We start from the raw sequence: 15,071 nt of genomic DNA, 5'->3' as shown, positions 1-15,071 counted from the left end.
TCCCTTTGATTTTACGAGAAGCATTTCTTGTGAATTTGATACTTACACTTACCTTGTCAATAGCAGTGCAGTATCATAATGTAAACTATCTAATTGAACGGATTTGCAGAAACTAGAAAGCATTTCGGATGCCGGAACGCCTAGAATGATTTATTCAAGAATAAGGCTGTAATGTACACCACAAACATTTCTATTTATAAATTAGTCAATTCACCTGTATTAGTTGACTTGTCCTGTAAACTATCTCTAAATAAAATAATGTGTGAAACAGCCACATTTATTGAATTACCAATGCTGGCATCGGCGTAGATGCTTGACACCTGTAGGTAAGTAAAATTAAACTGAAAATGTGTCCCAAGAAATTTGTGAGGCTCGTACAACTGATATACACAAAATTTCATGAAAATCCAAATACAAAAAAGGAACGTGTCGAATTAGTGAATTATAAGAAAAATGAAATTTCACCAAAAAACTTCTATTGTCAATCTATTCAATCAATGAATTTCATTTTTCTTAGAATTCGCTAATTGGTCATGTCCCCTGTCTGCATTGAAACATTCTTAAGTCCATGGCAAAGTATATTCTACTTACTATAGACATCAGTGTCAGCACATACGCATTTAAATTATCACCGTGATAATCTTTCATTTTCTTGTCAACAGCGACCAATACCTCCATGGTATAGGCACTGTTCGTTGCTAAACTAGATGCAATACTTCTTCTACGACGTTTCGTCGATTCGGTTGCCTCATCAGGAATGACCATGTCATCGTGATGGCAATCTAAATAATCGAGAAAACCATTTTCAATTACCGAGATTCGCAAATTGCTTTCTAGTCGCATCCGGATTTACCTTTATCCTTACATGTATCACATTGTGATCCTTGGAATATATCATCGCCAAGTGGATGATCAGCAATTTTTCGTTCTCTCGTTATTTTATGTAAAATATTCGGATTCTCAACTGTGTACTGTTCAACTGGTTGAATGAAGAATGATTCAGTCGATGTTTTGATGTGTCCTCGCTGTGACGAAATTTTATTTTAATTTTAAATATTTATTTTCGAATCCATTTGAAAATATCACAAACCATTCCTTCACACAATGACACCGTCACTACCGAATGATCATCTCCTCTAACATGGCCGCGATAAAAACAGCCTTGCAGCCGTTCAATATCTTTATTTTCTTCCGTTTTGTGAATCGTTTCATTTTTGCCCATATGAATGATCTGAACAACAGCCGATCAAAACAAAAAAAACGCGTATCGATTTCAATGAACAATCAAATGCCAAATCGACAAATTAGATTACCTTCATGTCATTTGGTATAAAATTGCCGTCTTGATAAAGAAGTAGGTGTAAATGAAGACCAAATGCGTCGATTAAATATTGTGGATGAGGATCCCATATTCGGCTTGACTTATTTCTAAATTGACCGGTTATTCTATGATCTGTTACTTTTCCAGTAGAGTCTGCGGATTCCAATTAAGAAAATGATTAATTCTCTCTCATACTCGAATTAACTTTGTAATAACAATGTTGCGTATATACACTATAATGGCACACGCATCAACGTACAGTCCTATTACTTTAAATCCCATTTATACGGCCAATTATCATCATCAGTTGTCCGTGCTGATAATTAATTGCGCTAAAGACTTAAGTGCTTTGATACTTAATTAACTGAGATTAACTAACATGTTGTTTACAAATAGTGTAACCAGCATAATCACAATTATGTATGGGCAATTACCTATACGTTGGAATTTTACTCTATGAATTATTTATTCGTTTGCTATTCTTCACGATTTAGTTCAATGTTAATGTTCATCGTACAGAGCGAGTTTCTTTTTAATAGAGCGCACCTCATAATTATAAGGCTTAGGTTAAACCAATTAACTTTTTTCTTATACCAGACCAGCGGTTAAACATTACCTATAACTGACGTGTTAGGTTCCACACGACATCACTTTGTCCTTAGAGGCTTACATATTCCTCTGATTTTTTTCAGTTAGAATTTCAGTAGGAATTTGGAAGTACAATGTCGAGGCTTATATGTAATTTAGAGTCAATAGATCTGTCAGTTCTGGTGTTTAAAATGCTTTCTACTGTCATACGGTGGTTTGATTCAAAAATCGAAAATCTTGTACTTCAATAGATTTACCAGAAATTTTCCCATATGTATACATCACTGGTTGCAGCCCGTCTCTTATTCCCTTGACTGAAAGTCATGGGTCTTACGGATGATAAACACTCTAAAATGTTTGTCACACAATGTTCACTACTATGATTGAAAATACATGGAATGTATGACCAAAAACCTTAAATACAGAAAATGTTTGTCACACTTTGTTCATTCCTTGATGCCACGATAACTTGAGTAATTCTAAACGGATTTCCATAAACTTTTTTTTAATCGACGAGGAATTAAATTCCTCAAGTTAAGTTCGAAGATGGGCTATGAAGGACCGGAGATCTCCGAGATATTCCCAAAAGAATTTTTGTCTCGTCGTTTGATGCCACGATAACTTGAGTAATTCTCAACGGATTTCCAAAAACTTGTTTTTAATCGACGAGGAATTAAATTCCTCAGGTTAAGTTCCAAGATGGGCTATGAAGGAAGGGAGATATCCGAGATATTCCCAAAAGAATTTTTGCCTCGTCGCTTGATGCCACGATAACTTGACTAATCCTAAACGGATTTCCATAAACTTTTTTTATTCGACGAGGAATTAAATTCCTCAGGTTAAGTTCAAACATGGGCTATGAAGGACCGATGATCTTAAAGATATTCCCCAAAGAATTTTTGTCTCGTCGCTTAATGCCACGATTGGTCTTAGACGGACCGGGGATCTCTGAGATATCCCTAAAATAATTTTTGTCTTGAAAAATTATTCGACTTAGATTGAAATTTGTGAGGGTTAACCAGATAATCTGTCTATATGGTATCCTTATAGTACTGAAATTACTCGGGTTAAGTTCGGTTATGGAAAATAGTGGATCCGAAAAGACATTTATGTGTCACTTCTTGCTGTCTATGCTAGAAAAAAAATAAACGAGTGTGAACGTTGCGGCCAGAGCGAAGCGAGGGCCGTAATCACACGAGTTGGAAACCTTATTCATGAGCAAATGGGGCCAATTTTCAGTAAATTTATTTGCTAAAAAAGTCTTAATTCCCTTTGAAAATCATGGGTCTTACGGATGTTTGTTCACAATGTTCACTACTTTGATTGAAAATGCATGAATGTATGACCAAACACCTTAAATACATGAAAATGTGTGTCACACTTTGTTCATTCCTTGGTAACACGATAACTTGAGTAATTCTACACGGATTTCCAAAAACTTTTTTTTTAATAGACGAAGAACTAAATTCCTCAGGTTAAGTTCGAGGATGGGCTATGAAGGACAGGTGATCTTAAAGATATTCCCGAAAGAATTTTCATTTCGACGCTTGAAAACAAGATAACTCGAGTAATTATGAACGGATCTCCAAAAACGTTTTTTTAATCGACGAGGACTGAAATTCGTTAATGGAAAGTAAAGGAGTAATAATCGAGAAGTTATTTCGAAAAGATTTTTATGAGTGATTTCGTTGTTTGCATAAAAAAATGAACGAGTTTTAATTTTTGTTCAATAAGCAAGAAATCTTTTCAATACCTATTATAGCAGACAATAGGACTTAAGATCGTTTGAAAATTTAAGACTTAGCATGCATTGTTCATTCTAAAAATTTGTTTTGAATAAAATCAACGCACTTCAAGCAAAAGTAATCATAGTCAACAGCTGCCAAATAGAGTACTATTTTGTATGAAACGGTTTTTTTCGCAACAAGTGACGAAAAGTAGGATTTTCTTTTGCCTTTATTGCGAAAAACGTTGTATACAACTCGATAATAAATGTTTTTTAGGCACACGATTTGTATTGTCAAACTCGACCTGCGGTCTCGAGTGACAATCTACACATCTAGTGCATAAAAAAACATTTATCACTCGGTTGTATAAATAACTATTACAGAGTTTTGAATTTATTTAACACACTGTCAAGTTTCAGCACCCTATTTAGAGCATCACTCATGCTTGAAGTACGTTGATAAAATTAAAGGAATGCGCAATTTATAAGAAAACAAGTCAGTGTGCAGATTCTCGTATTTTCGTAACTTTAAGAATTCGTACCTTGTCAGTTCTTATAGGAGTTCTTATACTGTCGCGTTGCGAATATTTAAGGTTACGGTTGCATAAGAATCGATAGTTTTATGATATTTTTGTAACAATAGCAAAAAATTTATTGAGAAAATTTGTCAGTCAAGGGACCTGACCCACCCATAAGGTGGGGCCTAGTTTTTGTTTTCGCTGTCGATAACAGATGACTATTCTTAAGGACCCCTTCCTCGCTCAAAATAATATTCCATATGATACCATTTTTAAATTAATCTCTTAGGGAATTGAAAGCAGACGAGTAAAGAAATGCTTCAGAATATATGGCTCAACGCACTAACGTTATTCATAGATTATCATTAATTCAGTCAAATTAAGTATTTTACAAGCAGAATTTAATAAGCCCAATAGTTGCCAACAACAAAGAAAACCAGCAGACCGAATTTAATCGTCATAGAATATACAGAGTGAACTATTAATAAATTTATTGTGTTAATTGGCGAACAAAAACTATGAAAGCAATAAAAGTCAACGGTTTAATATTGCGCGAAAATTCGCTCTTTTGGCGCCTGTGTATGATTTACAGCACCAGGATCCTCCACAGAGTTCGTAATTTATCATTAAAAAGATATTGAAAACTAGACAAACATCTTGTACTCTTACTGGTTGAAGAGTAGAAACCCATTTCTTGATATCTATTGACGCAGCATGTGCCTTGCTGGAAATTTGGTGAAAAATATGGGAAAATTGTCAACTGGAGGCTGACAAAACATAGCCGAATTTACATTTTAGGCACAAGTTAGGACCAAGATTTGGTGATTGGTGAGTATCAGTAGGATCCTCCTTTTCCTCCAGTGCCTATATTCGTGAAAACATTTTCACGATATTTCTCAGATTTCGCGATTTTCTCAAATTTTCACAAAAAACTTTTTGCGAAAATTCACGAAAATTTGAGAAAATCAAAATCGTGAAAATATTTTCGCTTATATAGGCACTGCTGGGCACTGGTGCATATATGAAAATCTATTTACGCACTACTTCGATAGAGACGATGCAAATAATAGGTATTTATGAAACAAGAATCGTGCAAAGGTATTTTATCGCACTAGATGTCTATAATCATCCCGATGCGAAGCCGAAGCTATCTTGCTAACTATTTAGTAAATGGAGTTGTCTTGTGAACTAGATGTGAGATACGAGCGAAGCGAGTTCGGCAACGCATCGTGTGCCTAAATTCACCGTTTACTAATGCGTTAGAAACAAGATTTTATCTACTGTGATGTCAAAATCAACACAAAAAACAGATTTGAAAATTAATGAAACAGAAACATGTCAAAATCACATATTTCACAGGGAAGAAGTCAATACCAATACCGATTGTAAATGGTTCATACCGGTATCTATACTTAAAATACCGACTATCAGTATCGTTAAAACGGTACAGTTGGTGCGTTACTTGTCATGGGACATATTCCCAATATAAAAGACCTAAAGTATAGTTTACACTTAAAAAGAGCACTCCGTTTAGCCTCCGTTTACATGACAGTTGTAAAATAGAACAAAAGAACTGTCACGCAAACGGAGTGGAAATTGAATTTAGTGACTATTCGCAGGCGCCTGCCAATAGCATTTTCCCTTTTACATAGACTATTCGCAGGCGAAATGACGTGCCAATAGCATCTACGTTGTGAAAATGAGGATCGCACTGCTGTCCAAAAAATCTTGTTCCTAACTGGACTTTTGCACATGCGAGATACGATACTTTATCTGCTTCGCCTCAGGTTGACAATCCTCGCAAGGTCTGAATAAGATGAAAACTCTGATTATTTTTTGTTTCACTCAGAATAATTCCTTTCGACGAATGCATTTATGAATCAACACCGTCTGAGCTAATAAATCACAACTCCAGTCTGTGCATCTCCCATATAAATAATGTGCAAGCTATTTAACCTTTTCCGAGTTCTTTGTTAAATAAATTTTCTTTAAACGATTCTGCATTCGTAATAAATGACATTAATTGAATGATCATTAAATTGTCGACTGCATTACGATTTCTTTTGGTCCGATAACTCAATAGAAATGACAACAAAAATCGAATAAATCACCTTAAATGATCACTCTCAGCGACACTCTACAATACAGCACACATGATTCGAAGAAAAAAAAAACAACAAAATCGAATGTGTGAATGAAATCTAGCCAAGGATTTTAAACAATTATTTTATTTTCATATCAATAATAGTTTTCTTGATGAAATTCCACTATATATATTACAAAAGTTTCATATGTACATAATAATTTGTATGATCTTGGGATGTCAATATTTTAAAGTTAAATACGGTTCTAGCTGTCGTCGTCTCTTCTTATTTTGGAATCATATTTAAGTGTTGAGCAATATTCTATTAAGTCAATCGAAAATTCTTGAATGAAATTAATCAGCGAAGTTAATAATAATATTATTATTCTCGCTTGTTGATAGAAATATTCAATTAAAATAAAATTTCAATTTCATTTCAAATAATCAAAGAAGAAGAAGAAGAAAAACGGAACATTGTAATCATGATGATGAAAATCGAAAATGAGCGGGTATATGCATAGTGGCTAGTGACGCAACAATTAACTGTATACAGACGATGATGATAAGAAATACATTCAAAAGAATATGGGCGCGCAAAGTCAGAGACGAATAATAATGGTGAGAGAACAAAAAAAAACGCACAACACCCGATAAAGGTCGTCTAGTTGATAAATTCTCGATAACATTTCGTCTGCTTAAATGATTCGAAATATTTGATTCAAATTTTATCGAAAGAATTTGCTCGATTATTTGCTTGAGATCATTTTTGGAATAATTTTACTTCTTATTTGAATAATTAGGCAGAAATTGTTAATTGTTTGCCGGTGCTAGTGGTATTTAGCCTGGGTATGAAAATGTGCAGTTCAGGGTTGGATTGTGGTAATTAGTACGCTAACTTCAACGTTTTCGTTTGTTGTGAGACCTTTCTAGCAGCAATTTAAGGCCAATCACAAGTTAGGTCTGAACCAGAGACTTAGCGAAACTTCTGAACCATATCCCTCAAAGTATGCAATAACTCTATGAGGATATTTAGGCGCGTTAGTGATATTATGGCCTAAATGTAGGCTACTATGGCTAAACAAATTTATCGTATTTGAGTATGTCGTTCGAGTCATTTACTACCCATGAGTTGCCAGTTAGAATTTCAACCGAACCGATTCCGTCACATTTGTCTCCAATAACCATATCTGAGTGAATCTGTTCATTGGTTTGCGACTGAGATAGAACCTACGAGCGACATCTATCGTAGATTTATAAAATAATTTTCTCAAGGTCATTGACTAAGAAAGCTTTACTATCGAATACATCCCTACCCAGAGCATTCAAGTTCTGGTTCTTAGACTAATAGGAATAGAGTTTCTCAAGCGCAGTTTTTCTCCTCATTTAGTCCAATACCAAAAACAATTCACGTCGTAAGTGTGCTTCAGAATCTTAATTTTCGATGGATGAACCAATGAACAAAAAAAACATAGCTAACGCCGACCCGTACGAAACACCTATTCGTGTCAAAAGCCTTTAAAATCACTTACATTATCCACTCTTTGCCTTGTTATCATATACAAATAAATTGCCGGAGGCAATATAGACAGCCCCGTACGAAGTCAACTTTCATAAATTCCTATTTAAACAGCTATATACCGCTATATTTACCTATATTTCACTGTAAATAAACATTTCACAGATGAATATATGCTATTATATAGCTCTATATGCCTGTATATAGCTCAATATAGCTGTATATAGGTATATATAGATGTCCATATATGGAATCCCTGAAACACCCCACACACATAACAAATTATTTCCATGTTAACAGAAACTCTCTAAGTACCATTTTTCCCAAGATATATCACTTTTAATAAAATCCAATATGGCTGCCGGCAGCCATTTTGTTAGGAGACCGGAAATAGTACCGATGCTTTACATTCGTTAATACCTTTCAAACAAAAAAAAATTCATGAAATTCGGTCAAAATTTACTCGAGATATTGTCAAAATACACCACGTTCACTGTACTTCCGAGAAGCCAGATAAGAGCTCACTCCAAGAGACCTAGCTCACGCTCCGGAGAACATAATTTCATAGAAAAATTTTTCCCTGATTGGTACGGTCAATACCTATCTAATAAAGCTAAAACAGACGAAATACGTTCAAATGTGGCCGACCTACAAGCAAAAACTGCTTGCCGCCCTGTGCCTGTTCCACACCAAGGGGTCTAACTCACGAGTCGGTCATCCGATTTCCATAAACTTTTTTTTTGTCGATCGGTATTGTAAATACCTTTTATTTGACGTATCACTTACAAGTTTAACGTTTAAATGTCCGGAGATATCTTCGAAAAACCGTAAAGCACTTATTGGGCCACAGCTCGGGAGGGGTTGATCCAAAATCACTCATCTTCGAACTTAGCCTGTCTTTTGACATTACCAAACGGGAAAAAAAAAGAATTTTCAAAATCGGATGCGTTTTACTCAAGTTATCGTGCAGACAGACAGACGGACAGACGGACAGACAGACGGACAGACAGACGGGCATTTTTTTTTCGCGGATTTGGCATCTCTAGACAACCACAATAGGTTTCCCCTTACTCAGGGAGTCCAATTCGACGTGTTACAAACGTATGCGTAAACCTATAAGACCCCAGTACTTCGTACGGGTCTAAATATTTCAACTCAATCTTATATGATAATCAAGCGAGTTGACCAAATAAAACGCTGCCCTTGATTTGGCTATTGTGCGCCGGATTTTGAATTTGCAGCAGACTTATTGTGTGAATTGAGCTGAACCTGTTACAGATGACCAGTATTATTATCAAGTCTTACTTCTGTCGATCAAAGCATTTTTAATCGTTTCATCGGTTGATTTCAAATCTTGTACTTCAATTTTTTTAACATGCATTTTACTATATGAATGACCATGTTACCCAGAGCTTGGCATTATTTTTGTCATTTTTATCGATAACAGATGAATGTTAAAACTCTTAGATAACATAGAAATTAAAGTAATGCCTACGCGCTGCGTGAAACCTAGTAAATTTGACCGACCGTGGGAATGCAACTCCATACGCAATGCCATCAACGCAATATCTATTAGCTAGCAACGTTGTGAAACACACAAATTAACACCTTACCTGGATTGATTTTCTGCGATTCGTACAACAAATCGTCCCTGTGCAGCGGTTGTATATGAATTTTGGATGGCTTTACAAATTCGTTCATTATAATATCGTCCTTATTATTAATAGTTGGCAGTTGAATTGGTGGTGTTGGCGGGTATGAAGATGATGATGACGAAGAAGACGATTGATTGACATCATCTTTAATTGTTGATGAATTCGATGCTAATGAATCTATAATAGCGAAAATACACATGACTTAATTAAAGCAGATTGACGAATTCGAGAGAGGTTTGCGAATATATTAATTCTTAGTATAAAATTTACGTTATATATGTGGTGGATGGGTGGAACATTAAATAAGTCTGTCGAACAGTCTTGATACTAAATTAATTATTTTTTTCGTCTTCTTCTCAAAAAAAAAAAAAAATTGTTAAATAACTACGGTCACGCATGTGTTTTAAGTTTTAAATTGTAAGCGTGTAATGAGAAGAAAATTTTCTAGAAGGTCAAGTGTCTTATCTGGCCATCTGTTTAGCGTTTAGACTCATTATAATGGTTAAATGCGCTAAGCATGTTGTATGCGTGTGTGTTCACCAGTTTTCACTTTCTATTAATTTATTTAAAAAGAAATATGTTCGGTTGCTTGTTATCATAACAAATCTTTTAAATGTTTTTTCTTCAATTTAAATAGAAAATTCTAGTGCATGTATTTTACTACAGATACAGGGATGGTTCGGAGGTGTAACAGATGTGTTATAACACAAATTTTAAAATGTCTGTTAATAGGTCAATGTCTCGCAAACGAATATTAAAACGTCGGACTTTTTTTTTTCGCTTAGTTGACAATATAAAATGTTGTCGCTCTTTCATAAACGCACACATACAGCGAATCAATTTTTTTTAAAACATTTTTATATTCAGGTCTACGTTTTTATTAGTATTTACTGTGAACCAGAAAAGAAAAAGTCGAGCTTACCTATTCTAAAATGATTTTTATCACTGTTTTCCGAATAATTAACTTTGTTGAATACATTTGTACTAGTTGGAGAAAAAACACCATTTTTTACAGCTTCCCATAAAAATATTATCAGCAATAATAGCACTATCACACTAGTGATTGCCAACAAAGACGATGCTTTTTGCTTCCATCGGGTCGTCATTGTGTGTGGATTAGCTTATCTGGAAAGAGATGGAAATGATTAGAGATTTTTTTTTTCATATCTGTGATGAGGTGTATCAAGGTTGTGAGGAAATTGTATGTTTTATTTATGACTTAATTGTCTCACACGGATCTGCATTATTACCCGTGGGTTACGTGAATTTAAATTTGCCGGATGGAAAAATTACTATATTGCAGTTGGTTAATCATTAGCACACGTTCGTTTGCACACGCATATTGGATGGGACAATAATTTCAATATTTTGGATCTTTATCAACTTAGTTGGAGCTTTCCCACTTATGACTTGGTTTATTAGAGCACGGTTATGGTTTCGGCCTTTCATATAAAACAGATCCAGCAGAAGTTAATATAGATCATTTCAGCTGTTTCGGGGAGGGCGATAGTCCCAGTTGTCTTAATAAAAATTTTGAACCACGTGCGTACTGTGCTTTTTGTGATTGGGCAATGTAAATGCATATTTCATGTGAGCGAAGCGCCATTTACCCATTTATATTGCCGTAACACATATAGAAACATACTTTTCTCAACTCAGTGAAGAAAAACATAACTTTCGTTGGCTTTTTTAAGAAATAGGTATTTATGCCACCGGTGGTATAAATAAGTACTTTCTAACTTTGGTTTCCAACGTCGTTTAGGAAAAGCGGCTCGTGCTAGAAGCTTCTCATTTGCTAAAAAAAAGAAGCCTTTTAGCATGCGTTAGGAAAATAACTAAAACGATCGTGCACAAATTAGTCGGGTGCGAGTTGTCCTTTCGGCATCGAGGAATCTGGCACACGCGATCATAGTATGCATCCGTTTACTACATGTAACGAAAAGTCATGACTGTGCCAGATTCGCTCCTTAGAGGTGAATCTGGCACACCATCAATTTGTAGGGTAACGCCGTCCTTTCACTTTTTTTTTGAATGTGAAAAGCGATTTTATGTGGGAAAAAAGTCCTGTGTTCCTTGAACTTTTCTGCATACGAGAAAAATATAAGTGATTGAAAAAGTATGTAGGTGGCGCTGTAATTCAAGATGGCGCCAATCAATACAAAAAAGTGTGCAAATCTGGGAAATCCGATAAATGCTTTTTTTTCAAGTAATTAATGTTTTTTATTTTTAACATAAAATAGACACCATTCGGAATATTTTCGCCCATGGAACCATGTCAAAAATATTTCATTTTACATTTTTAAATAAATTTTCAAAAATCTAAATTTCATATAGCGAAAAGAAGTGTTGGACAACGTCGGCTCCCTAGACCAAACCAAGCCGATACCAGCTTGCCAACATCGCGATTCGAGTTACTGGTCGATACATCTACGATAATCAACCATAAAATCGCTTTTCACATTCAACATGAACGAAACGGCTTTTTTGGACAACTCGCACCCGACTAAATGGCGTTACGCTACTTTAATGAATTTTAAGTGTTGAGTGAATAATGTCGTCCACATAAAGGGTACCGTCATATTACGATAGCAAATCTGATACTTCTTTGGTTTAACGAAGCGTTTAGTGTTAGAAAACACAATTCTTTTACTTCTTTAGTTTTGCTATGTATCACAATATAATAGGAGAACATTAACTCGAAATAATCGTTTATATTTGTCGTTGCTATTGACAACAGAAGACTAAACAGGTTAATGTAACAATAACTGCAACGTATAAACACGTTGTTTGAAAAATTCATCAAAAAGAAAATGAAAAGTGCAATATCGGAAAACTGCAAGTACCGCACCTAATCAGTGAAGTAATTTCCAAAGTTTTCTAAGCAAAATATGTCTCCTCCTGTCTTTAGTAACGAAACACAGAGTCTATAATGATATTCCAAGTTCTTCTTTGTACATGAAGCTAGAGTTGAATGCCACTAGATTACTAAACATTGTCTAGTGTAATGAAACTACAAACAAATCTTTATATTTGTCAGAATTTGTTAGATCTATAGTTCCACATTTAGTTACTGCGCTGCTGTAACGTGATGGTACATACGCTACATAATTGTAAGTAGTTCATAAGTAGATTTAAGAATAACTAAAAAGAACCAACCTAATACAACGGATCCGGCCCTATAAATAATCAAAAATCATCTAACTAGAATAAGAAATTCAGACCGTACCGGTCACTTTGTCGGTCAAATTATAGATAAGTAATCAGTGCCACCGTTTGGCAATTGCAATTATATCATCATTCCTCTCTGGCAAACGTAGCCATTATAAAACCGAAGGTATAAATATGAATGTTAGTCTATAAGACGGCCTCTTTTCCGTTAAAACTCCGAGCAAACCACTTCGGAGTAACAAGAGTAGTGGTGAATGGTTCGAATATTAATTTTATCTAAGTTTATAATTAAAGAATCGATAAAATCCGTAAAAGTTTGAGTTTATTCTTTTACCTCGCTGCCGTACAATATTCACTGCCATTCATTAACTAAATTGATTTCGTGAGTTGAAATATTGGCCACGTAGATCAAGCTAAAAATACACTTCGCACATTGCGCTCCGTTTCTACTTCGGTCGTTTAGAATCTCAATTTCGGAAGTATTTGGTCGACAATTCGTTTGGATTGGTCAAAACATCATTAAGACAAGATTTGGTGGCCGTGGTCAGATTGTTCGGTCGCTGTAAACGAGGTCTTAAATGTTCGTCCTCGAGACTACGAACACATGGCAGTTCTAACACTGCCCACGTGAAACATATTTAAACCTCTATGTTTCTCTGATTTCTTAAAAAATTCATTAAAAGGTAAAGAGCTGCAAAATCTCTGTCATAGTCCAGCTTACAAAATTCGTTCAAACAAGGCTTTCCCTACTGTGACCTAGAGCCACCGCTTCATCTCGCTGATCTCAAAATTCACTAGTTCATTTCTATAAAATTCCTGCGAATGTTATGTAGATTGTTGACGCTGGTGGTTTTGAGAGGTCATAGACTATTCCTCTCCTTTCCTCCGAAATTAGAAGAACCAAGATTAAATACGAAAATGGGATTTTTTACCTGTGCAAAACAGTAAATAATTGGAAACTCTTTAAACTCCTTTAGTCTTTTGCTAACAGTTTGTTTGTTTTTTACTTAAATGCCTAAAATAAGCATCAAGCTTTTCCGTTTCGAACCCCTGCTATTTTTGCAACAGACAAAATCCATTACTTGGCATCCATTCAAATTTTGGTAGACATTCTCCGGAAACGTAAGTGTGAAAATACATTTTTTTTTGTAAAAAAAAAACTAATTTTTCTGTAAATAACCGAGTTTTATGTCATTGCAATTTGAAATTAAATAACTCAATTCATAGTTCATTTGCGAGTATGACTGCATTTTGATCTAAGATTTTTTTTTTTATTATTAATATTATTAACATATCTCTGAACCAATTTAATGTTGGTATTCCAGTAAAAGCAGTACATCGGTTTTAATTTTTAACGGCGATGCTTCAATTTAAAATAGATTTAAATTAACACAGCCAGATCAGCGAGTTAACAAATTTTAATTAACTTTAGTTTAATTATTTATTTAATTGAATATCTTAAATTTATCTCATCAGCATCTTTATATAAATCTATCAAAACTAATCGAATTTAAATTTAAAAAAAAAAGAAAATGAAAAAAGACCCCCCCGACCATACACACAACATATTAAAAGAAAATCAAAATCAATCGGTTTTATATGATGTTGTGGTATGTGAATTTTGAATGTTGCCTACACTCGTACAATTTTGTGTGCAAACGTATAGCCACAATTAAAAATATACAGCAGAGGAGAGAGCAAAAAAGAAGAAGTTTTTTTATGTATTTTAGAACTCATGTAACTAGAAAATCTATTTCGATGGAATATAAAAATAAACACACGAGCCAAAATAATCTACAACATTTTGATTTTGAATAATCTCATTTCTCGGTACACGCAATGTGCATAAATTTTGTTAGAGGAAAATAAAAATAAAAAAAAATCAAAAGATAATGTGTACATGGTATACACACGGTGTACATGTTCATTATGAGAGTAGAGAAGATGTACGCTAAGCTTAATGATTACATATTGTACGCGTATACATTATTTAACGACTTCTATTTGTTGTTTTTTTTCTTCTTTCCTTCTTCTTTCATTTATAAACTTTTTTTTTTATTTTCGGGAACAAGAATTATCTAAAATCTATTTTTAATTAAATTTTATTTTCGATTTTTTTTTAACTTCTCGTTCCTATGTACAAGTGAATTGCTATTTTCAATCATTAAAACTGACGAAAAACTGGTGCAGAGAGTTGCATAATTACAGCTAGAGACCAATTTGTTTGCGATATCTACATCTACATATTGAAAAATGATTTTTATTACACTGAATACATTGGAAAATATTTTGGATTTATTGAATGTTTGCAAATTTAAAAAAAAAATCGTTTTTTAATTCGTTTTAATCTCAATTACTTTAATTGCCTTTTTAATCTTGTTCGGCTGGAAAATGTTGCTCATTTTTCTCGAATTGAATTCAATTTGTATACTCTTCAGGTATTATATGATGGCGTGCATGGCATGGCGTTTGGTGCGATAATATTATGTAACAAAA

The 15,071-nt window shown here is 34.3% G+C and overlaps 1 protein-coding gene across 1 annotated transcript in view; it reads right to left on the bottom strand.

The window, feature by feature from the left end:
- The window catches only part of LOC119074554 (A disintegrin and metalloproteinase with thrombospondin motifs 9), a 49,433-nt gene that overhangs the window by 8,548 nt on the left and 25,814 nt on the right, over positions 1-15,071 (bottom strand). Inside the window, exons 2-9 of the mRNA XM_037180740.1 lie at positions 10,330-10,532; positions 9,366-9,584; positions 1,314-1,474; positions 1,091-1,231; positions 854-1,025; positions 592-782; positions 215-320; positions 53-140 (exon numbers count right to left, since the gene is read on the bottom strand). Coding sequence (XP_037036635.1) covers positions 53-140; positions 215-320; positions 592-782; positions 854-1,025; positions 1,091-1,231; positions 1,314-1,474; positions 9,366-9,584; positions 10,330-10,513 — 1,262 coding nt within the window. The 5' untranslated portion in view covers positions 10,514-10,532. The remainder of the gene's footprint in view (positions 1-52; positions 141-214; positions 321-591; positions 783-853; positions 1,026-1,090; positions 1,232-1,313; positions 1,475-9,365; positions 9,585-10,329; positions 10,533-15,071) is intronic.

The sequence above is a fragment of the Bradysia coprophila genome, unplaced genomic scaffold, assembly GCF_014529535.1.
Source record: "Bradysia coprophila strain Holo2 unplaced genomic scaffold, BU_Bcop_v1 contig_151, whole genome shotgun sequence".
NCBI classification, from domain to species: Eukaryota; Metazoa; Arthropoda; class Insecta; order Diptera; family Sciaridae; genus Bradysia; species Bradysia coprophila.
This window is presented reverse-complemented; position numbering and strand designations above follow the sequence as displayed.